At 39.1% G+C, this 23,348-nt stretch overlaps 1 protein-coding gene across 1 annotated transcript in view; it reads right to left on the bottom strand.

Annotated features, from left to right (window-relative positions):
• Positions 1 to 21,451, bottom strand: part of LOC109406410 (fatty acyl-CoA reductase wat-like) — a 68,763-nt gene extending 47,312 nt beyond the window's left edge. Inside the window, 2 exon segments of the mRNA XM_062853663.1 lie at positions 5,865 to 6,136; positions 21,310 to 21,451. Of these exon segments, the coding sequence (XP_062709647.1) occupies positions 5,865 to 6,019 (155 nt within the window). The 5' untranslated portion in view covers positions 6,020 to 6,136; positions 21,310 to 21,451.
• Between the last annotated feature and the right edge of the window lie 1,897 nt (positions 21,452 to 23,348).

Below are 23,348 nucleotides of genomic sequence, written 5' to 3'. Positions count from 1 at the left end.
AGGATAGGAGAGACCAACGGATCTGGAGATGTCAACAGTTTATGGGGAGTTATCCACGAAGATGTGACAACAACAGCGCAAGAGGTGATGGGTACCGCTAAGCGACGCCAACGTAATGGTTGGTTTGACGAAGACTGCCAACGAGTGACGAACGAAAATAATGCCGCCAGAAGTCGAATGCTAGTGGCCGGTACCCGGAAGAACAGAGAGCGGTACCAGGGTGGCAAGAGCAGAAGAGAAAAGAATCCAGTGCCCGCCATGTGCAATGACCGGGAAGGGAATTTGCTAACAAACAAAACAATGGTGGCAGCCAGGTGGAAGGAGCACTTCGAAGATTTGTTGAATGGTAGCAGCGAAGGAGCACCCAAGTACAGGATTAACATAATGGATGACGGTCATGCAGTGGAACCACCAACACTGGATGAGGTTAAAAAGGCCCTTAAGGAGCTGAAAACAGCAATGCTGCTGGGAAGGACGAGATCCCGGTCGAACTTCTTAAGCACGGAAGCGAGCAGTTACATCAATCAATCGACCAGATAATTATAAAGATTTGGGAGGATTAAAAATTGCCCACCAGCTGGTTGGATGGCCTCATATGGCCAATCTACAAGAAAGGGCACAGACTGGAGTGTGCCAATTACAGAGGGATTACCCTTTTAAATTCGGCGTATAAGATATTGTCGCGTATCCTGTTCAACAGACTGCGACCTCTTGAGGAGTCCTTCTTCGGCGAATACCAGGGTGGTTTTCGTGAGGACCGATCAACAATGAATCAAATGTTTATCCTGCGGATGATCCTAGATAAATTTCGGGAATATAAGTTGCAGACTCACCATCTGTTCATTGATTTTTAAGCAGCGTTCGATTCAGAGAAAAAAAATGAGCTTTGACAGATAATGTCAGAACACGGTTTTCCGGCGAAACTAATCAGGCTGATACGCGCAACGCTGGATGGGTCAAAATCAAGTATTCGGATCAAGGACGAAGTGTCTCCGTCGTTTGTGACCTTGGATGGATTGAAGCAGGGGGATGCTCTTTGAAAATTCATTGTTCAACATTGTACTCGAAGGAGCGATTAGGAGGTCAGGCGTGCAGAGGAATGACTCTCTCACCACACGGTCGCACATGTTCCTCGGGTTTGCGGACGATATTGACCTCATCGGCATCGATCGTAGGGCAGTGGAAGAACCTTTTGCTCCTCTGAAGAAAGAGACAGCGAGTACTCTGAAGAAAGAGACGAAGTACATGATAGTGGGTAGAGACAGAAGCAGGCCTAGTGGTGTTAGTGCTGAGGTAATAACACAGCGTAACAAAAAATTACTTTTGGTCTGTCTCAAGAGCAAACTTAAGTGTCTCTGACAAATTTTGGGCCGCTGAATCCGAATCCGGGCTCAGATTTGCTCTAGCACGTCACAATTTTGAGCTATACATCAATTTTTAGGGCAAAATATGCGATTTCGGGTATTTTTGACTGCAAGCCATTAAGCATGGGAATATTTTTTTTAGGCAATCAAAGGATAAGTTAGTCAATTAACATCTAAACTAACGACTCATGCAAAATATTTCGTTTTACCTAATCGAATTTGATAGTTTTAAGTGATTTATGTTAGGTACGATATTCCCCATACAAGTCACCCTCCAAAAGTTGCATGCAAGTTTACATACTGATATAAAATGCTTAAACCTATCAAATTTGATTTTGCAAATCGAAATATTTTGCATGAGTCATTAATTTAGATGTTAATTGACCAATTTACACTTTGAATGCGTAAAAAATATATTTCCATGCTTAATGGCTTGCAGTCAAGAAAGCCCGAAATCGCATATTTTGCCCTATAAATTCAGGTATAGCTCTAAATTGTGACGTGCTAGAGCAAATCTTAGCCCGGATTCGGATTCAGCGGCCCAAAATCTGTCAGAGACACATAAGTTTGCTCTTGAGACAAAAACACGTAGCGCTATGTAAGTGATGGGGAAGTGTTTGAAATTGTTGAAGAATTTGTTTATCTTGGAACACTTGTGACATGTGACAATGCCGTTTCTCATGAAGTGAAAAGGCGTATTGCAGTTGCGAATAGGGCCTTTTACGGATTGCGTAGCCAGCTTTGCTCCCGTAACTTGCAAACGCAAACAAAATTCGCTCTGTATAAGACGCTGATTCTCCCGGTTGCCCTCTACGGTCACGAAGCGTGGACGTTAAAGGAAGTAGACCGAAAAGCTTTTGAAGTTTTTGAGCGCAAAGTGCTGCGGATAATTCTTGGTGGGAAACAAGAAAATGGAGTGTGGCGCAGACGCATGAATCACGAGTTGTACCAAGTGTACGAAGATGCGAATATTGTGAAACGTATAAAATACGGCAGACCTCAGTGGGCTGGACACGTAGTGCGAATGTCGGAAGAAAGAATAGCGATAACAATATTCAGCTGAAAACCCGGTAGAGGTAGGCGACTTCGTGGGCGGCCTCAAACTCGCTGGTTGCACGCGGTTGAAGAAGATCTATTTACGATCCCTACACGTTCGGGGAAACTGGAGGAACATCGCCCAAGACCGACGCTCGGCGTTGGAGTAAAGTTACTTTGTAGCCAACAAGGTACAAGGTAAGGTAAGCCTCGGAGTGTGGGTTCGATTCCCGCTCCAGTCGGGGGAAACTTTTCGTCAAACGGAAAATTCTCCACTGGGCCACTGGGTGTTATATGTGTTGTCCGTTGTCCAATGTTAGTAATGTTCAGTCTGAGCGGCCTCTGGTCGAAAAAGGTGGAATTGTCTTTAATATGGATGCCCAATGTTTCCAAAATTACATTTTTATTGTATCGATAATATCTGCGCCAATACTAAACCGATTTTGATTAAATTTTTAGGGAATTAACTACAATCAGAAGTTATACATTGTTTTGTGTGTCTTTGGGTTAATAATTTAACCACATTGAAACAATTTGGTTTATTCATACACTTTTTTGTTTTGTTTCTAGAAGTTTTGTTGCCTATTGTTGCTATTACAATAATCATTTTTATGAGTCGTTTATATTTAAGGTTGAAGGATTCGCCATTGTCATCATCGTCATCATTGAAATTTTGAAGTAGTTTTCTTTTTCAAAAAATAAATATGTATAAGGAAAATGTATTCACTGCATTTCATTATTCATCTGGAAAACAGTGAATACATTTTCATAACGAACTTTTGTGTTTTGAACGAGAAATCTGCTTTCGAAATTTCAATGATGATGATGATGATATCAATGACGAATTCTTCTATCTTAAGCCTCACCCCACGTTTCCGCAGGACAGAAATGGAAATTTTTTATTATCGTACCAATTGGTACGAAGGTTCTCAGAATTTTATAAAACATAGTGTCTACGATGTTTGTTCTCAAGTTGTGATTTTTCAAAGAAAACGGCTCATGTAGTACATCTGGGAAATTTCCACAAAATTGGACATAACTCAGGAACGGAGAAAAACTACATCTAGAAAATTTCACTGAATATAATTTACGTAATTCCCTTTCAGAAACATTTTATTGAGAATTTTGAAGGACTTCCTAATTAATTTTTCCGACTTTTCCAACTTGCCATTTTGCTGCCAGAAAGTGAAAACACTACAGAAATTATCTACGTCACTTTCCTGGCAAACGGGGAAAGAACATTTCTGGCTTGATTTGTCCAGAAAAAGGCAAAATATTTTTTCTGGCAAAAGGTTATTGCGACCATATCACATTGCCAATGCTCCATAGGAAATCAAAAAACGCTCCCTAAAGAATGAACATGTGTTACATGAAAATATACAATGATACCCATAAATAATTGAAAACGTTTCATTTTTTAAAGAACATGTATCGGTAAAACATAAATTTGTCATATTAAAAGAACACTTTTGTACCAATAAATAATACTAAAATGCTCCATAATAAAATACAAATGCTCCATGAAAAATCAAATTATAATAAAATGCCGTGCAACGTATCAATCTTCATGATTTCGAGAGAATGGGCAGACAAAAAATGACTTTAATGTAATAACTGATATTTATGCTCCGAAACACCAGGAACAGGTTCCGCGGGGGCCTCTTAAACACAATAACACACGAATTAATCACTTTTAACCATGTGGAAAAACATAATCCTTCTTCACCCCCTGACCCCAGAACAATCCGGAATATCCTTGGAATGGTTCCGGATATTTCATGGTCACTTGAGTATAATAAACTAGCACCAGTTTATATGATCGATTGTGGTCGACTTCAAAAAAAAATCGGATGAAAATTTACGAAATGCCAGCATTTTGAAAATGAGTTGTCGAGGGTCGGGTAAAGGTCCACAGGACGGTTATTTCTCAAGTGTTCTCCGTGATATTACATTATAATATTGATGATTGCTCCATGGGTCTCCAGTTGGCCTAGCCTAGTGGTTAAGGCTATGGATCGCCAATCCAGATACGGCGGGTTCGATTCCCGTTCCAGTTGGAAAAATATTCTCGACTCCCTGGGCATAGTGTATCATTGTGCTTGCCACACAATGTACAAATTCATGTGATGTCAGGCAAAGAAAGCCCTTCAATTAATAATTGTGGAAGTGCTCGAAGAACACTAAGTTGAAACGAGGCAGGCGAAGTCCCAGTGAGGCCGTAGAACCATGAAGAATATGAAGAAGAAGAAGAAGAAGAAGAATAAGAAGAAGAAGAAGAAGAAGAAGAAGAAGAAGAAGAAGAAGAAGAAGAAGAAGAAGAAGAAGAAGAAGAAGAAGAAGAAGAAGAAGAAGAAGAAGAAGAAGAAGAAGATTGATGATCTGACCACCTGCATAATTGTACAATAATAGTTTTGAAAATATAAAAATCATATGACATTCAAAGGGCCCATATAGCCGAGGCGGTAAACGCACGGGTATTCAGCATGACCATGCTGAGGGTGACGGGTTCGATTCCCGGTCGGTCCAGGATCTTTTCGTAAAGGAAATTTCCTTGACTTCCTTGGGCATAGAGTATCTTCGTGCCTGCCACACGATATACACATGCAAAATGGTCATTGGCAGAGGAAGCTCTCAGTTAATATTTAACTGTGGAAGTGCTCATAGAACACTAAGCTGAGAAGCAGGCTTTGTCCCAGTGAGGACGTTACGCCAAGAAGAGGAAGAGGAGAGGAGGATGACATTGATCTTCAAGCTTAATTGGAAGCGAAAACAAATTCAGTTACCAGACGTTTACAATACGACAATTATTAGGAAATTATTTAAAATATGTTCAATCTAATGAAAAAACGTTGATCCCGGTTTACGGTACGCTATATTAGAAGCTTGATCCGCACTTCATGGATCAGTCCAGCAGATAATGAAATTCAACAATCCAAACAGATTGGATCATCTCGAACCCAGTCCCAGATTGTAAAAGCGATCGAACATAAAACACTGCTTTTTAATTGCCCTCATCCGAAAGTAATAACCGATGAAAGAGGCACACGGACAACTATACGATTCGGTGCTGCTGATGCGACTGGATTGTAAATTATCACCAGGCACAAGCCTCCTGCCGGGCGTAGTAGTAGCTATACTTTTATATGGGTAAGTAGCAAGTTGCTCTCGCCATCAAGGCTGATCAGTAGAGGAGGCGCGCCATTAGGCCATAATACGTGGTTTAGACGGTTCATAAAATCTGCCGATGGATTGCGGTGCTGGATGGAATAAATTTTGTAGTGCGCCGATTTGCGCGCGAAAACAAACACACATATCTTGAGTAGTTGTTCGAATGGACGATGTTACTACAATAATGTGATTCTGAGAAATGCTGATTTTAACCCGCAAAAGTCTTCAAAACATGAAACCATTTGAAATAGTAATCGAGATTTGAAATGTCTTATTTGTACCCACTAAGAAACTTACCTGAGTAGCTTCTCGATGAGCAGCCGACCGATGAAGCCGGTTCCACCGGTGACCAGGACGTTCTTGCCTCGGTAGAACTCCATCACCGGCGTAGTGGTGATCTTCTTTTCCTCCGTTAGAGCGAGGTCATTGTTGAGCGCCACGTCCGTGCTCATCTTGACAGTTTCTCTGCGCCTTTTTTTCTGTTTCTCACGGAGCTGGGAAGGCTAAAGTCTTTCGCGTTTCCTTCCGCGGTTAATCTGTGCCGAAAGATAAACGGGGGGGTTCGTTTGCTGTAGAAGTATAGAAATTGTTTGTTTTGGGCTGTTGGCACTGGGTGGGACCGCCGGCCAGCAGAAGAGAGGTAGGGCCTGTAACCGAAAGAGCGGCGCGCACTGGACTGGGCGGGTGGGGGTGTGTTTGTGGGTGGATGGTAATTGGGTTCGAAGCTTGAACTAAATGAATTTGGAACCGTTTAGTATTGCGTTACGCGATCGCGTCCGCGACCGAGAGCTGCTTGGCGTTTCCTTGCACGGTTAATAGCACCAATTCTGTAAAAGGCACTCCAACGTAACACACACATGGGGTAAACACGGACGCGCGCGCGCACGACGGAATCGTAAATCTAACGGCCACCGGTGCTCGGTGTGGCGGGCAGGGATGCCAGGTGGTTTTGGCGTTTTAAATGTCTTAACCATTTTACAATACATAGCCTTTGAGAGAAATGAGCAAGAACTAGATTTATGCAGCACTGATTATCCATAACAAAAACGACGTGGCCAATATGCGTCTTTACCTATTCAGTAACTTTTAAGTCATTTTTTTTCGATTGAGAATACTTGAATTTCAAGATTAAGTCATCTAGAGTAATTCGCCAATTGTTGAACGACTAGTACTGACAATTTTGTTATAATTTGTTCTTCCGTGCATAACCCAATGTAGTTGAAAAATATGCATATAACGTCTAGAGCCACTCAATCATTGTACTCGCCATTGAATTTGAATTCGCTTAAACTCTATTTTCTTAGAGAAAATAGAACATTTGTATCGGAAATCTAAAACACAAATGTTGAACGCTTTCTTATGCTAGCTCATTCTAATGTTGGACGATTCTGGTTAATTGTTGAACTGTTCAAGCTTTGTTCATGATTGATGACAAATAACCTGACATAAGCGTATCATTGGCCTGTTTTTATTTTGCATTTCAAATTACACATAAGCTCAAAAGTAATCCAAAGTGGGTCCAACAGTGGTTCAACATTCGATAAAATTTGACCCGCCATTGACCCAACATCCTACAATGTTTCAGTTCGGTGGATTTTTTTTTCGGGGTTTTTCGTGTTTTATGCCCAGTTAGTCATTTGAGTGAAAATTCATTCAAATGACCAGGAATCACTTCTCTTTTGAAGAGAGCTCTGGTTAACTGAAATCCTTCTAAATATGACTAGAAGCAATAATGATTTGTTAGATAATGTTCACATAAAGGAGATGAATTTTTGCAACATTGTTCAAAGAGTTTCAGGGGGATTCAGGGGGCTTTGAAGTATGTTTCAGGAGAATACTCAAAAAGGCTTCAAACTGTTTCAGGGTTGTATGTGATATCGGGGATAAATACTCTGGAACTCCCCTGAAACAACCTAAATTTTCCTGAGACACTCCAGAAACACCCCTGAAATTCATTAGTATTATTTTGGAGTGCCTCTGAAACATAATGAAATGCCCCTGGGACATCCTGAAAGCCCCTGAAACCCCTTGTAACCATCTAGAATACTCCTGAAACTCCATGAAATATTCTGGATTGCTTTAGAAAGCCACTGAAACACTCATCGAAACCCCTGGAAAACACTTACGACTCCCTTAATCTCCTAGAACACCCCTGTAACTCTTCTAAATTCCCTTGAAAATCATGAAACGCTCTGAAATACCCCATAACCCTCTGGAACAATCCCGGAACGCCATTGAAACCCCGTTGGAAAGTTTCATGAAGCCCTCTGGAACGCCTCTGAAACTCCTTGAAATGCACGATTAGGTAAAATGAAAAAAAAATCAGGCAGTCATGCTAACTGTTTAGGCATTGCCAGTGCTCAACAATTGGATTAAGAGAAAAGTATGATAGTTTTTTTTTTAACAAAGTAACAATAAAACTGTTATTTTTAAGAATGGTTAAGTGTAAAGGGCACCTTTCCAGTTCATGGTGTGATTTTGGTAATTGTGGTCGGTTTGCCAGTAAACCTTATTTCGTAACAGCAGTTTCTTAAAATCTATCTTAAGAATTGTGCAGTTAGCGTATCATCAGCAGTAGTAAATTTTCAATCAAGTTATGCACCTCTTTTCGATAGATTCTATTAATTTTATTGTGTGCAGTCAGCTCTGCATACCTTGACGAACTAAATCTCGATATCCCTTCCTTTCATGGTATAGTTATCTGTATTCAAGAGTTAAACCCTGATACTATCATATCATCATCATCAACCCTGATACTCGAGTCGAGTCAAGTACAAGACACTGAAGACGACATTACAGTTGAGGTCGAAATACGTATCTGTCAAAGGATGCAAGTTCTTAGTGGAATTCAAAGGAACAGTACTTAACGCGATTTTCTTTTTACTTACAGATATTCCCCTAACAAGCCCAGGTAAATCATCATCATAACATCCCTACTGGAACACAGTCTTCGCCCACCTTATAGTAATTTTAGTCTGCAGAAGACAGCTGACGACAGCGGAAGTGGGACTGGTTAGCTTTAGAGGTCAACGAATGAAAATGAACCAGCATCTGTCTTAACTCATACTGCCTGAATTGGCTACGTTTCCGCTGCCTTTCCACTTCAATTTCCAGAGCTTAATCTCTGCAGAAATTACCCGTAACTTTCAAAGCATTCCTGAAGGTATCCCGTAAGCAGTTTCTACAAAAACCCTCTCAGGAGTTCCGGATAAATCCCTTAAGTAATTTGTAAAGGAATCCTTACCGCGACATCCGTTGAAATCACTAGAGGCATCCCTGGAGGATTTCCTGCAGCAATTCCTGACAAATCATTGAAGGAATTCCTATTTATTGCAACCTCAGAGAAAATTTCTGTAAGGATATCAGACGAAATTCCTTGAGAAATCCATAGAGGGATTCCTGAAAAAGTACTGGGGAAATATCGGGAGCAATTCCAGGAGGAATTACAGCAAAACTGGGTTGATGAATTCCTTCAGTAAGTTGGCTCCTTCAATACCTAAATTTCCAGAAAAATTCTTGGAGGAACTCCAGCAGAAACTCCTGGAATAATCAAAGCAAATATATATGGAGAAATCCCACAAGGTTTTCTTCAAATAATCTCTAGGAAAATCAAGGAGTAATTCTAGGAGGAATTATTGGAGAAATCCTTAGAGAATCCCTTGGATACATCGCTGTTTATGTAGAAATTGTTGGAAAAAATCCTGCAGGAATACCAGCAAGAATTTCTGGAGGAATCCCATCAAAAATTCAATAAGTAGTTCTATTGGATAAATCCATGGACGAATCTCGAAAGTAGTTTCTGAAGAAATTCAAGCAAATTTACAGCACATAACTCATCATAAATTTCTTGAGTAACCCCCCAACAAGTACACCTAAAGGAATACCAGAGATGCCGGAAAAAAGAAGTTTGTTTGGTCTGTTCCAGGGGAAATTAAGAAGAATAGTCTTTAATCCCATATAGCCGATGTGGTAATGTTGAGCCAGCACGTATAAAGAATTCAATCATGTCTAAACTGAATAAACAACAGACAAATATTAATATATGTTTCTCGTGGGATCTCGGATTTCAATCGAAGAAAATTGTTGATTTTCTTATCCAGATGTTGGGATATTGTTCAGGGCTCGAAATGATCCTGTGTACATCTTTCGGCTGATTGTCGCTTTTTGATTTTGCACTGCACAAATCTCATTTACTGCTAGTCAAAATGTGCAGTGCCAAATCAAAACGCGACAAAAAAGAGATAAGATAAAAAAAATCTCTATATGTTCATATAAATTTGGGGAAATGGTTTTTGCAGCAACGACATTAAGATTGGGCAAAGTTTTGAAGTTTTGACGAAACAATTTGCGTACGAAAAGTTTCAAGTTTGATGGCATTACTGTTATTTCTTCATCATCAGTGTTCATAATTGCTGATTCAGTGCTTGGGCTTGAGCATTACCCAAGTAACCACGGTGCTGAAGCCTTATTGCATGCAGATATACGGTGTATTTAGTGCAATCATTACTTTACATGCAAACTTAAGGTTGATTTAAAGTGGAAGTGGGCAATTATAGAATCAAATTAAGATTATACTGGTATAATCTTGAAGCAGTCGCATAATTGCCCATTTCCACTTTAAATCAACTTTAAGTTTGCATGTAAAGTAATGATTGCTCTAAGTACACCGTATATCTGCATGCAATAAGGCTTCAGCACCGTGGTTACTTGGGTAGCTTGATTGACCGCCCGGATGCTACTCCAGTATCGTCAGAGCAGCTACACTCACACAAGGAATCAATAAGATATCTGCCGGAGACTAGCAGGTATCTTCAGTGTGTGAGTGTTGGTGATCATCTATTTTTAGGCAACAATCGCCCCTGCCACATCAGGTTGCAGGTAAATGTTGGGTATGGGGAAGGAAGCGATGATTGCAACCGTTTATATACACAGCGAACATATCTCTGCGTCTGCACAAATTCATGCGGATGATGAAATTTTGGTTGGCAATGGGTTCACACATTGGTGCGTGGATGCCAGACGTAAGATGAAAGATTAGTGTGTTTGTGTTTATTACTCTGAAGATAATGCAGCACAGTTCGCTTGATTGCATAGCTCGTTATACGATAGGTGTTATACGATAGATTGACACTGTACAGTGAAAGTTGGAAGGAAGGGAAACGGCTGTTTTAACCCGTTTCTGTTCTAGCGTTGGCTATGAACATATGAATATAAATGAGTTGAATATGTAGTAAGGAGGAGAAAGTAACATCGGTCCTTTATTGGTCTTAATATTTATTAACGTTTCAAGGAACCTAAAGTTGCACGGGGTGCCAAGGCTATTTGCTGATGATACGGCTTCGTTTTATCCACATCTGAATATCTAGTATTGAACAAGACATTATGTCAGACCTTTCATTGGTTTTGATCACCGTTTACTTTATTTGTTGGTTTTAATTGGTTTTTCTCGGTGATGTTGAATGTCTTTTAAAAAACCGTTTAACGTTTCAACCTACTTCACCGAGAAAAACCAATTAAAACCAACAAATTATGTCAGACCTTGCGAGTCTGACGAATTGTTTCAACGGCAATTTTCTCTCCTTGAACTTGTATAAAACAAAATTCATGGTCTTCCATTCATCACGAAAAGAAGCTTGAGTTATCCCGATCTTTGTGTCGGAAATCTGCGTATTGAAAAAGTTTCCTTTTTTTAAATACCAGGGTCTTCACTTAGACTCTTGCCTATCTTGGAATAATGATATACATCAAGTATCGAATAAAGTGTCAACCTTGTGTGGACTAATAAAGAGGTATCACTCTATTGTACCAAATGAAGCATTGCTGCGTTTTTACTTTACCTGAATGTATTCCGTGCTCCAATATCTAATACCAGTATGGAGTCATGCTGCTAAATCCAAACCAAAAAAAAACTTCAATCATTGCAAAAAAAATGTTTAAAAGTAACCTTCAATTTGACACATTTATTCACATCTATTGCTTAGTTTTTAAACCACAAGGTTGCGTGACATTCAAGCAATTACTTTTGTGCATAATACATTGAATAATGAAAAATTCCATCATCATCTTGTTTTTTTTTTCTGCAAGAGCAACTTTTCATAACACTAGGCATGCTAATGAACGTATGAAATTAGTGCAAGTACAAATTTAGGCCTATTTTCATCAATTACAGACCATTAAAGTTTAATGCACTTCCCAATGAATTGAAAGAAATATCATATTTGATCATATCCAAAAGCAAGCTGAAGCATCACATACGGAGGAATGTAAATCAAAACATTCTTTAAGCGTGTCAACATTTTGTAAATGTAGGTTTTTATCTGGCTTCTGTCAGTTTTTTCGCCTGCATTTTAGTAAATTTTGAGCTTTACTTCATTCTTAAGCCACAATCGGTATCACAATACAATTAAATTCTAGAGTTGTTATTTTTTTATTCGTGAAGCTCCACTGGGATTTCACATTAGTTTATAATTCTTAGTTTCTTAGCCTCCGCGTTTTTGTACTTCGTTAGTTGAGTCCAAGGAAGCTTCATGTGAGCTTTTTGGTGTGGGGGTTAGTGGAGGGAAACAATATATATAGAAAGATACAAAGTAGAAGGAAAGGGACGACCCAGGAACCCTGGACCTTCTGGATTTGAATCAGAAGCGGTAGCCACTAGACCACCAAGCCCGTCTGTTAATATCTTATAATCTTTCAAAAGCCCGAAACAACATGTTGCAATACTTCGGAAGTTTCGGTTGAGGAAAAATAGATATACAAAACAAAAATTTTCAAGACTCTAAGTAAAGTACTATGGGACATTTTAGTAAACTTAAAGATGCTGTTTCTTATCCAATATGTTAAGAATAATATTTCAAATTTGACATTACCTCAATCTCATAAACTCTTTTGCCATAATAGAATAGTTAAGGGAATATTTTGAATTGTTGTGATTCAATACAAAAGTGACAATACAGAACAGTAACAGTTCGATCGTAGAGTTCTGCGGAGTCCAAAGTAAGCTCGATTTCCTGCCACAATGCGTCTCTGAATTTCTCTGCTGGTGTCGTTGTCTTCAGTAACAGTAACAGTATAGAACAGTTCTTAATGTCAGCCAAAAATATAAAAAATTTAATTGCTCAGGAAAGAAAAAAAAACAAAATGCTCAAACTCTATCCCGTCTAAAGGCGGGGTTTGGTATTAGAGGGTTAAACCACTAACCAGCGCGCTGCAACGTGTCGTGACTGTACTGAACTGTATGCTGTATAGATTGGCAAACTCTAATTCGTGACTCAACCATGGATCAGGATTTCTATGTGTTCGGTCCAACACTGTTCCTATTTTTTTTCCTTTTTTTATCATCACTGTTCCAAAAAGTAAATGGATATACTTAGACTTCCCTTATACCAGACATAGTATTTCTTAAAAATCAAAAATAAAAGGTTATTAAACCTATTAAAGTTATGGGAACCATTCAAACATTGCGTTCGACTTGTCAAGCTTATCATACTTGATAAACTTAGAGATAAAAAGAGCATATTAAAGCGGCAGCAACAAGGATGACAGCAATTTCCAAAGTGAGACCCTTAATCGTTCATTATAACGTGAAAGAAAATAAAAATTCAACAGGTTTCCATCAAACGTATGCTAGCAAAGCTAGTTTGACATATGTTCAGTTTTAAATAAATAAATAAATTACTATTCTAGGTTTTTCAAAATATGAACACATTGGGTTTACATAACTTTTAGTCGATGATGGTAATAGTTTTTTTTCTAAATAACTGTTTTTGAAAATATACGTACTTTTCAAGTTTTTTTTACTTGAGTTACAGAAATAACACCCTTCTTTTTTATATGTTTTGTACCAACATTTCTTCTTTTGAATGCGGACAAAAGATATTTTTTATGTTTGCCACAACCCGTCATAAAACCTTTTCAAAAAACTGATTTTTTTTAAGAAAAAAATCGGTAAATATTGAACTAAAAAAGGTATTCACCATCTCAGCGCACGAAACGACGCGTTTTTAAATAATCCACAAGTGTTTCTTGGACGACTTTGATGAAAAATCGAAACTGAAAAAGTTGATGCCAGAAAACCGGTTTTTCTTGAACCACCCTAAGCTAATTCAGAAAAATATCTCTAGATCGGTAAATTTTAAAGCTACATAAAAACTGTCTTTAGCCATCATGCTCAAAATTGATAGATCTACAACTTTCCCAAAGAATGTATATAGTTATTCTTGCAAATAAAAAAGTTTGGTTTCCAATTTCTTTGAAAATATGGACCACAATTATTTTCATACACATTGAAAAGAGGACTATATTATTAGGGACAATTTTAAAGAAGACCATATTTGTCTAAAAAATCATTTGAAGGCGCTGAATGCATCTTTCCTCGTAAATCTGGTTCGTCGACCATTGTGCAATGATAAATTAACATCTTATCATTTTAGTATTCGAGGAATGAATTTGAGTTATCATTTTTGTTATGTTGGCTCTTAATTCAACCTATATGATAACAAACTCAATTGTCAAGTGAATGATAAACAGGTAACAGGGCATGTTATTCCAAGGTATACGAAAATATCTAAATCATATCTCAAATCGAACAACTTATTTTTTTGATGCCATAGCTCGATGTGATTTTGGTGTGTTATTCAAACATTTAATGAATCTCGCACGAATATCTCAAAGTGATATGATATAAATTTTTGTTCTTGTCGAAATTTCTTAGAATTTCTACATCAGAATAAATGTAGCTCTTCTGCACGAAATGGAACACATGCACCCATAGAGACCCGAGTAAATCGCAACATCTGACGAATATCAGTTTTAGCTATTTAAAATTGAATTACTGATTAAAATAAAATCACCCGAGCAGAGGAGAATATCAAATTAATAACTACGAAATAACATAACCTGTTTTTATATCTTGGTTTGTTATCATTATCTTATCAAGGCATTACTTCTTTATAACATCTTTTGTAGGGGAATCTTATTTTGTTATGCGCACAGTATTGGTATACATTCATTAAATAACATTTAAATAAAATGTTTTGTTGTAAAACAAATTTAGTTATTGAACTATAGAGTGTGCATAAATATTGAATCAATCATCAATACCACAATGATAATAAGTTTTGAAATCAAAACTACATCATTAGATTTACGTTGTTTTCAGCATTCCGTGATAGAGAGCTTATGCATAATCTCTCATCTGTTCACCATCGTCTTCTCTTTGGCCTTACAACCTAACTGGTAGCATGCCAGCTTCTCAGCCTCATGTTTTAGAGTTATAGATACTAGAGTCAACATTGATCAGCGGAGATGAGCGACCTGTATCCAAAAGAACATGATTTCACGATTGCAACAACGCCAACGAGCCATGTTACAAGATGTTTTCGATCAGTAGTAAAATTCCAAGAGGAACTTATTAAAAGGTTTCTTAGAAAGGTACCATAAACATCAGACAAGTCTTGTGGGGAAATTCAAAAAATTGGGTCGATTACTCTATCTCCCTCTTGGCATTTGTCATACCTAATATTAAACATAAGGTACATTATTATTTTTCAGGCATATTAAAGAAATTTTATTTAATTAATGATTAATAATGAATACATGATTATCATAATTGTAATCATAACTAATTTTGTTTTTAAATTATTATCAATAACTTCGAAAGTTCAAAATTTGTTATTGAAATATTTTTATATTAATTATTATTAAGTTGTTATTGAAACCAACAAAACATGTTATCAAATTGATCTTCGAGGGACATTTTTTTGTTATGATTTTTGTTATTTTGCCGCTTATGACAGACAAGTTTATAACGTAATATATTATGTTAATAACATGAAAAAAAAACTGATTCCATTGCTCAGTTATTTTGCCAAAATAACGCATTTTATTATGGAGTTGTTATTTTCTTCTGCTTGGGTAGCCAAAAGTTGCCGACCGAACACCAAATCAATATCAAAATGTGATCTGACAGGCATAAAAAAGACAATAAGAAAGAAGTAACATTAACCAGTATTGGTGGGGTCGAAAAATTCCGATTTTGGCGTTAAGTAATAAATGGATGCTGCCTAATATGCGCTGTCAACGGAGTTTCAACAGCAGGACTAGCCTTGATCGAATGGTGTATTGGTGATGAATTTATTTGAAAAAAAAAAGTATGTACTTTTTACAATGTAATTATGTCACTAAATTCCTTTTTTGGGTTGTTTGTCCCCGTACGGAAGCATTCTAAACTGTTCTAGAAATCGCAAGAATTGACCTAGTTACTGATAGTTTTTATTATTAACATTTCAAACATTTTTGAAGCATTATCCATGGCCGCATAACATGCACTTTGCATATTAATTTGCAATCATATACGTTAGTTTTAAAGTGCTACTCGTTATTCCATCCCAATACCATACTGAGAGCTAAAATTGATATCATATCACATCCAGTTATGATTATGATATGCAATTATTTTTTAATAACTCTTCAGTATCACATAACACATCGTGTGCCCGGGGATGGCTGTTAGTGAAATGCCATGTGCCGCTTTCTGAGCTGTGGAAACAAAGAACCTTATGCTCTTATTCCCATGATATTCACAACAGTGAGCCACATTTGGGTAAGCATCGCCGCTTGTGAATCTTAAGGTCGTAAGTTCATTGATGTTGGTATTTTTTTGTTAAATTTCCAAGAATAAGGTCGCGGATCTTGTCTGTTATTGTTTTGGTCTTGTAATATCGTAACGAGCTTTTATTGAGCAATTCTTCATACTAGATTTTGATATTATTCGTGCTCTTTTATCTTTTTGCCTTTCTCGTACACCAAGGTGTACCGAAAGGCTATATGTTCACTCCAAAGACGAAAATTTGATGGAGCCCTCGGAGGGTCAAGTCTTATATACCAATCGACTCAGCTCGACGAGTTGAGATTATGTCTGTGTGTGTATGTGTGTGTGTGTGTATGTATGTGTGTGCGTATGTGCGTGTGTGTGTGTGTGTGTGTATGTGTACAAAAAGGTCACCTCACTTTTTGATAGTAAATATCAACCGATTTCAACGACGGATGGTTCATTCGACGGAGCATTTTGTCCCATTGTTTCCTATTGAAAACGGTTCGGATCGGTCCAGCTGTTCCGGAGTTATGGCCATTTAGGTGTTCCGGATCGGTACCCCAGGAACGGGCCTGATATGAAAACGCTACAAACCCATGCATGCGACACATCAAACCACGGCATTTTTGATACCCTGATGAATGGTAACCAGGAAAATAGTCTAAGACCAAATCTGAACCGGTAGTGTTCCGGAATCGGTTCCGGGTGTCCCATCGGAAGTGGCCAAATATGAAAGTGAACCAAACCCATGCATGCGGCACATCAAACAGCGGCTTTTTAGATAACCTGATGAACAGTAGGCAGGAAAACATTCTCAGTCCATGCCTTAACCGGTAGTGTTCCGGAACCGGTTCCGGGTGTTCCGCCGGAAGTGACCAAAAATGAAAATGAACCTAACCCATGCATGCGACACATCAAATAGCGGCTTTTCCGATAACTTGATGAACAGTGGGCAGGAAAACATTCTCAGATCATATCTGAACCGGTAGTGTTCCGGAACCGGTTCCAGGTGACCCGCCGAAAGTAGCCAGGTATAAAAATTTATCAACCCCTTACATGTGATGCATCAAATCGCGGGTCTTTAGTCAACCTGATCAACGGTTAGCAAGAAAATAGTTTCAGACCATATTTGGAACAACAGATAGTGTTCCGGAACTGGTACCGGGAGTCCTGGAGGAAGTGGTCAAATGCAGCAGAGAACCAAACCAATGCCTGCGGCACATTGAACAGCGGCTTTATAATTAACGTGATGAACGATTAGCAATAAAATTGGCTCAGACCACATCTAAGATCTTTTTAAAGACTACCGATAGTGTTCTGGACCCGATCTAAGGTGTCCCGCTGAAAGTGGTCAAATGCCAAAAGGAACCAAACCCATGCATGCGACATATCAGATAGCGGCTTTTCCGATAGCTTGATGAACGGCTAGCAAGAGTAGACAATATCGATAGTATTCCAGAACCGTTTCGGTTGTTACGTCGGAAGTGGTCGAATGCAAAAATGAACCAAACCCATCCATTAGACGCATGAGTTCATGGCTTTTTAAGAAATCTGATGAACAGTTAGCAAGAAACTAGTATCAAACCATATAAGGGATAATCGGTACTGTTCCGGAATTTGTTCCGGGTGTCCCGCCGGAAGTGGCCAAATGTAAATGTGATCCTAACCCATGCATGCTTTATCTTGACTGTTTTGATAATGCGAAAAACGGTTAGCAAGAAAATTGGCTCAGACTTAAATGCGGTAGTGTTCCGGATTCGGTTTCTCGGGTATCCTACCGAATGTGGCCTAATGAAAAAATGAAAGAAACCCATGCATGCGACACATCAAACCGCGGCTTTTTTAATGACCTGAGGAACGATTAGCAAGAAAATAGGCTAAGACCACATATGATGTTACCGATAGTGATGCAAAACCAACATTGGGTGCTTCGCAGGAACTACAAAAGTGGACAAAGTCAATACAAACGATAAATTTGTGTAAGAACAAAGGAAAATCTTGACTGAACTAAGGCCACATACATACGGACGTCTCACGCTACTCACTACCCATCGTGCTTGTTTTCAGCGGTTGAATCAAATATTAATCATTTTTGCTCGTTTGATGTTTACTCACTACCACCATCAAGCCAGCAGCGACTTGTGAAACGCAACCTGATAAGCATTTGGCGATATTTTTTTCGTGACGATGAATATAATAGCAATATGTTCCAAATGATCTGTCTGTTTGTCTGTATCATATCAGATTTCTGAGGTGTAAAAATATTCAGTAGTATGGGTTAACGTTATATGGGAAAATGAAAATTATCGCATCAACCCCGGACAAAGTTTTTTCAATCCTCTTTTGCGTCTAAAACTACTGCGAAAATTTGTTATGGGCAATTTCACATGCTTGCAATTTTTGTCAAATTTTACATGAATCTTGTAACCTATGATAATAAAATATAGCCGAAGACCGTAAAATCATCTGTGATTGTGAAAGAAGTTACATCCTAGCTTGTAATTATCGTCTTGATGATGATCGGCCTTCAGTGATGCTTAAGGTGCTCAAACAGTCAACTGAAAATTCTGATATTTTTCAGCTCTGTTTCCGACGTTATGGAATATGTTCGATTAATAAGTTTCCCAATTTTATTAAAATTATTGCTTTTCTAAATGAAGTATTCTCAGGATTCAGGAACAGTGCGAATTACGTCGACGGAAAGACCATGCTTCGGAATGATGGCCCATAGACAGAAACTTGCTAAACAAAGCAATAATGGAAGATTCCAAAAACAGGGACCGAATTCTAGACCGCCCGATAGGAAGGATATTGTCTGCATCACGACGAACGGACTCAATATGCACTAAAACTTCCGTATGACATTTTTGAGTTTAGCAAAGCCATCTTGACTAAGAAATTTTGACCGATTGAACCCTTGAAAATGCCCCATACGGTTCGAAACGTTGGAAAAAAACATAAACTAGTGTTTTCGATTCCCCCAAAAGACTGCAAAGCCAACATTCTGAAGCAAAATCATCCCAGTCGTATCCCAACTAAGGAAAGATTATGCTTACATGTTCGACGAGAAAGGCACTATCACCACTAGGTGGATTAATCTGGGTTTTTTATCAATCAAATCAATATCAGTTTTTGGTCGTTTCAGTAATTCAATCAGTAATAACTGGGAATGCTATTCTATAGATTTTTACACCTACTCGGGTTTTGTTCTCCACTTTACGCAGGTTGTATTTCTAATCTTATCTTTAAATTTGAGCAATCATTTTCCAGGGACATAACTATAAATTTTCATTTAATATCGTCTGTGTATTTGTTTATGAAAAGGGACTTTAACCTGATGGTCATTTGTCCCTTTGCTATGTTGTGTCATGACATTAACTCAAAAATTCTGTCGTCTTTTTAAAATCTTATGTGCATAGTATTGTTACAGTCTTATCAATTTAGTCCTTCCTTCATTGGAATTCAATGCATCTGAATTAAAGTCTAAGAAAACTCTTTAAAAACGTTTCGGCAATAACAGTCTGAGTGGCTAGCAAACACAGTTTTTGCTCCTACGTCCGACGTTTCGGTTCTTTATTGAACCTTCTTCAGGGGATAGGAGTTTGAAGAAGGCTCAATAAAGAACCGAATAAAGAAACCGAAACTGCTATTGCCGAAAAATTATCTAGCTCATCGAAAGTTTCAGTCGTAAACGATAGTCACTCTTTGAAAACAACTCTTCATTTTGCCATCACACTACCTGGCATCCCTGCCCTAGCCTGGCCCGGCCACAACCGAAGAAGAAATGCATGCACTGGTCGACGACAACTGAAGAAACCACACCGCTGATGATTTGCTCGGTAAATAGAGTCACCTAATGTTGCCTCACACTCGGACTGACTGTTGTTACTCGACGGGGTCGGTCGATCCAGCGATTGTCGCGCGCATGAAACGTTATGTTACCCACTTGGTCGGTCCCCTCCGTGTTGGTCGCGGCGGCGCGATTTGTTTATTTAAATCAAACACTTTCAACAATTAAAAACTATTTGCTTTCGCCTTCGGGTTGGATCTTCAGAGCCTTGTGTGTCTGCACTAGAGTGGCTTATGGTCATGAGGAAAAATATGGAAATAGAATACTTACTCTCCGAAATAGAAGGTCTATGCAGTGATTATTTTCAATTAAGGAAATTCTTAAAATTTCATCTCGATCGGTGTACGAAAATATGTGAAATTTACTTACACTGCATATGATGAAACAAGCTTACAAGGGATATTAAAAAAATGATCGGGACAGGTAAAGATTTCACATTTCCAGAAATGTTCAACTAGCTATAACTTTTCGAAAAGTGCGTCAAATATTCTCAAATTATCACTGTAAGTTCATCAACTAGTTGTGTATCAGTGGCCCAAATTTGGAAAATATCGAGCTATTCTATGAAGTTATGAAGATTCTTGAAAAAGGTATAATTATCCGATAGCCAACTTTGAGCTGTTTTATCTCCTGGAGATAAACTAGCCTCGGGATGATAATCTCCCTAATAAAGCTAATAATAATAATGTTATATCTCCGGACTCAATAAACCGAATGCATTGAAATTTTAACCATTTATGACTTATAAGTTTTCCTAGGTTGCTTCTAAATTACTTGAAAGTTTTTCATAGTACGATTGAGGAAAATATACCAACTGCTGCCCTACTGAAGACCAAAAATGTTAAGCTTCCATTTTTCTCCATGTATTCGGTCGATGCTGGCAATTCAACTTCCCGTACACCAAATAATCTAAAATTTGTAGAAGATAATAATCCCCACTAGAGCTCTCATTTCAGAGTGTATGGCATGAAATCTAAATTGTGACCTTTTTTGAACCACTCTAGTGCCACACCAAGCGGGAACATTTGAAAGCCCAAGCTTCCAAAGAGGAAAATCGCTTCATTCTTCAAACACGGTTTCACTCTCCCTACAGGAAGTCTCACTTCTGCAAATATCCGATACTTCACGTAACTCTCGAACTCAATCACTTTTCGATCCGCAATTTTCCTCCAGAATTTTATAGCTCACACCAAAACCACCCCCAAAACATCCTCCGGTAAGTCACTTCTAGGATCCTTCCATAAATTCCATCCCACAGGAAACCAACTCTTCCACGCCTTGAAGATTCACAACTCGCGCACCTTCACGTCCTAGCAGCACGTCTCTTCCGATACAGATGATCTCTCGAATCTCGCGAATTACCTAGTCAACTAAGAGGGACGGAAACAGGACCGTAACTCCGATGTGCGTGCGAACTGTTCGAGCTGATTGACGAAACTAAGCAACGCGAGTAATTCTATTTTCATTGTCAAGCACTTGCGGCTGGCGCGCAAGCCGCAAACCCGCGTCGTCACTCACCGACAGTCGTCCGACCGACCGCCGCACCGCCAGTAAGTAACTCACACATGCGACCACCGCCCGCCGCCCGCGACCTCCCCCCGGTCCATTACCACCAGCAAGCCAATAGCCATCGATCCGCTTATTACCTAGTGAACCAATATTGCTTGATACTTGCGCGTACCGCAGGCGTAGGTATGCCTTACATTAGACCGGACCGGACCTGGACGAACTCTGCGATCGGTGGTAGCCAAGCTGTTTGCAGCAATGTATGCGCGAGGTAGTTGGTAGTGAATAGGTAATAGCTCTTTTTTCTGCGTTGGTGCTAGCGATGGGCAAGCTTCGAATGGTAACCGTCGTCGTCGTCTGCCGAACTACACGCTAAAACTGCTCAGCACTAAAATGTGTAAGACCTACTCATAAGTGCATAATTTCCAGACTACACAAAAATGTGTGGCAGTTACACATTCTCAAAAAACAGCTCGTACACTCGTCTAGATGCGAAATGTTGATTTTTTTTTGTTTTCCAAGGTCACTAGTAAACCTAGCTAGATTGGCGTACAAAAATTTTTGCGAATTTAACGATTTTGCGGACACTGGAGCTGATTTTGTAAATGTGCAAGGGTTACACATTTTTGGTGTAGTCTGGAAATTATGCACTTTAGTGCTGAGCGACGTTAGCGTGTATGTGCCTGCGAAAATCATATGTCATGCTGTAGGAAGATAGTAGCAGCATGCCCTCATGCTAGGGTTAGGACCGGGGTGATGACAATTGTTGAACTCTACTAATGCAGTTTAATTTTCAGTACTGCTTAGGAAATATGATTTGACGATCGAAATGCATCAATAATAAAATGTTGTCCTTTCCTAGCTTGATGTATAGCTTAACTAGTAAGGTACATTAAAACCTCTTTTTATGCATGTTATTTTTATGCATTTTTAATTTATGCACCTTTTTTTATGCCCTGCATAAAATGAGGGAAAGCTACACAGAACCAATATTGTGCCTAAGAATAATTAACAGTGACGGGAACTATTGCAACGTTGACCAAGGAGTGCTTACAGGGGAGAGCAAAGAAAGGTTACAGGTATGTTTTTGGGTTTTTTCGAAAGTCTCATCTTCATGTGCGTTACATGGGGTCCTAGTGGGTCTTAAGGGACTTTCGGAGTCATTCCAGGAGGCCACAGAGCATTTTATCAGAAGCGTTGCGGAGGCGTTTGTAGGGGTTTGATTTAGGGAGATTTTTGGAGTCAATTCAGGATGTTTCAAACCATTTTCGACGGGATTCAGAGGCGTTACGGAAGCGTTACGGAGGAGTTTTCGGGGGGTTCGGAGCTTATCAGGTGAGTTACATGGGGTCCGAAGGGGTTTAAGGGGAATTTTTGAGGCATTTCCGGACGTTTCAGAGCATTTTCGACGGAATTCAGAGACGTTTCTTAAGCGTTACTATGAGTTTTCGGTGGGTTAGGAACCTCTCAGGTGCGTTACATGGGGTAAGAGGGGATCTAAGGGGGATTTTGGAGGCTTTTCCGGACGTTTCAGACCATTTTCGACGGGATTCAGAGGCGTTACGGAAGCGTTACGAAGGAGTTTTCGGGGGGTTCGGAGCTTCTCAGGTGTGTTACATAGGGTCCGAGGGGGTCTAAGGGGGATTTTGGAGGCAATTCAGGATGTTTCAAACCATTTTCGGCAGGATTCAGATGCGTTACGGAAGCGTTACGGAGGAATTTTCGGGGGGTTTGGAGCTGTAAAGGGGATTTTTGAGGCATTTCCGAACGTTCAGAGCATTTTCGACGGAATTCAGAGGCGTTACTTAAGCGTTACGATGAGTTTTCGGGGTGT

Source organism: Aedes albopictus, chromosome 2 (genome assembly GCF_035046485.1).
Source record: "Aedes albopictus strain Foshan chromosome 2, AalbF5, whole genome shotgun sequence".
Taxonomy (NCBI): Eukaryota; Metazoa; Arthropoda; class Insecta; order Diptera; family Culicidae; genus Aedes; species Aedes albopictus.
This window is presented reverse-complemented; position numbering and strand designations above follow the sequence as displayed.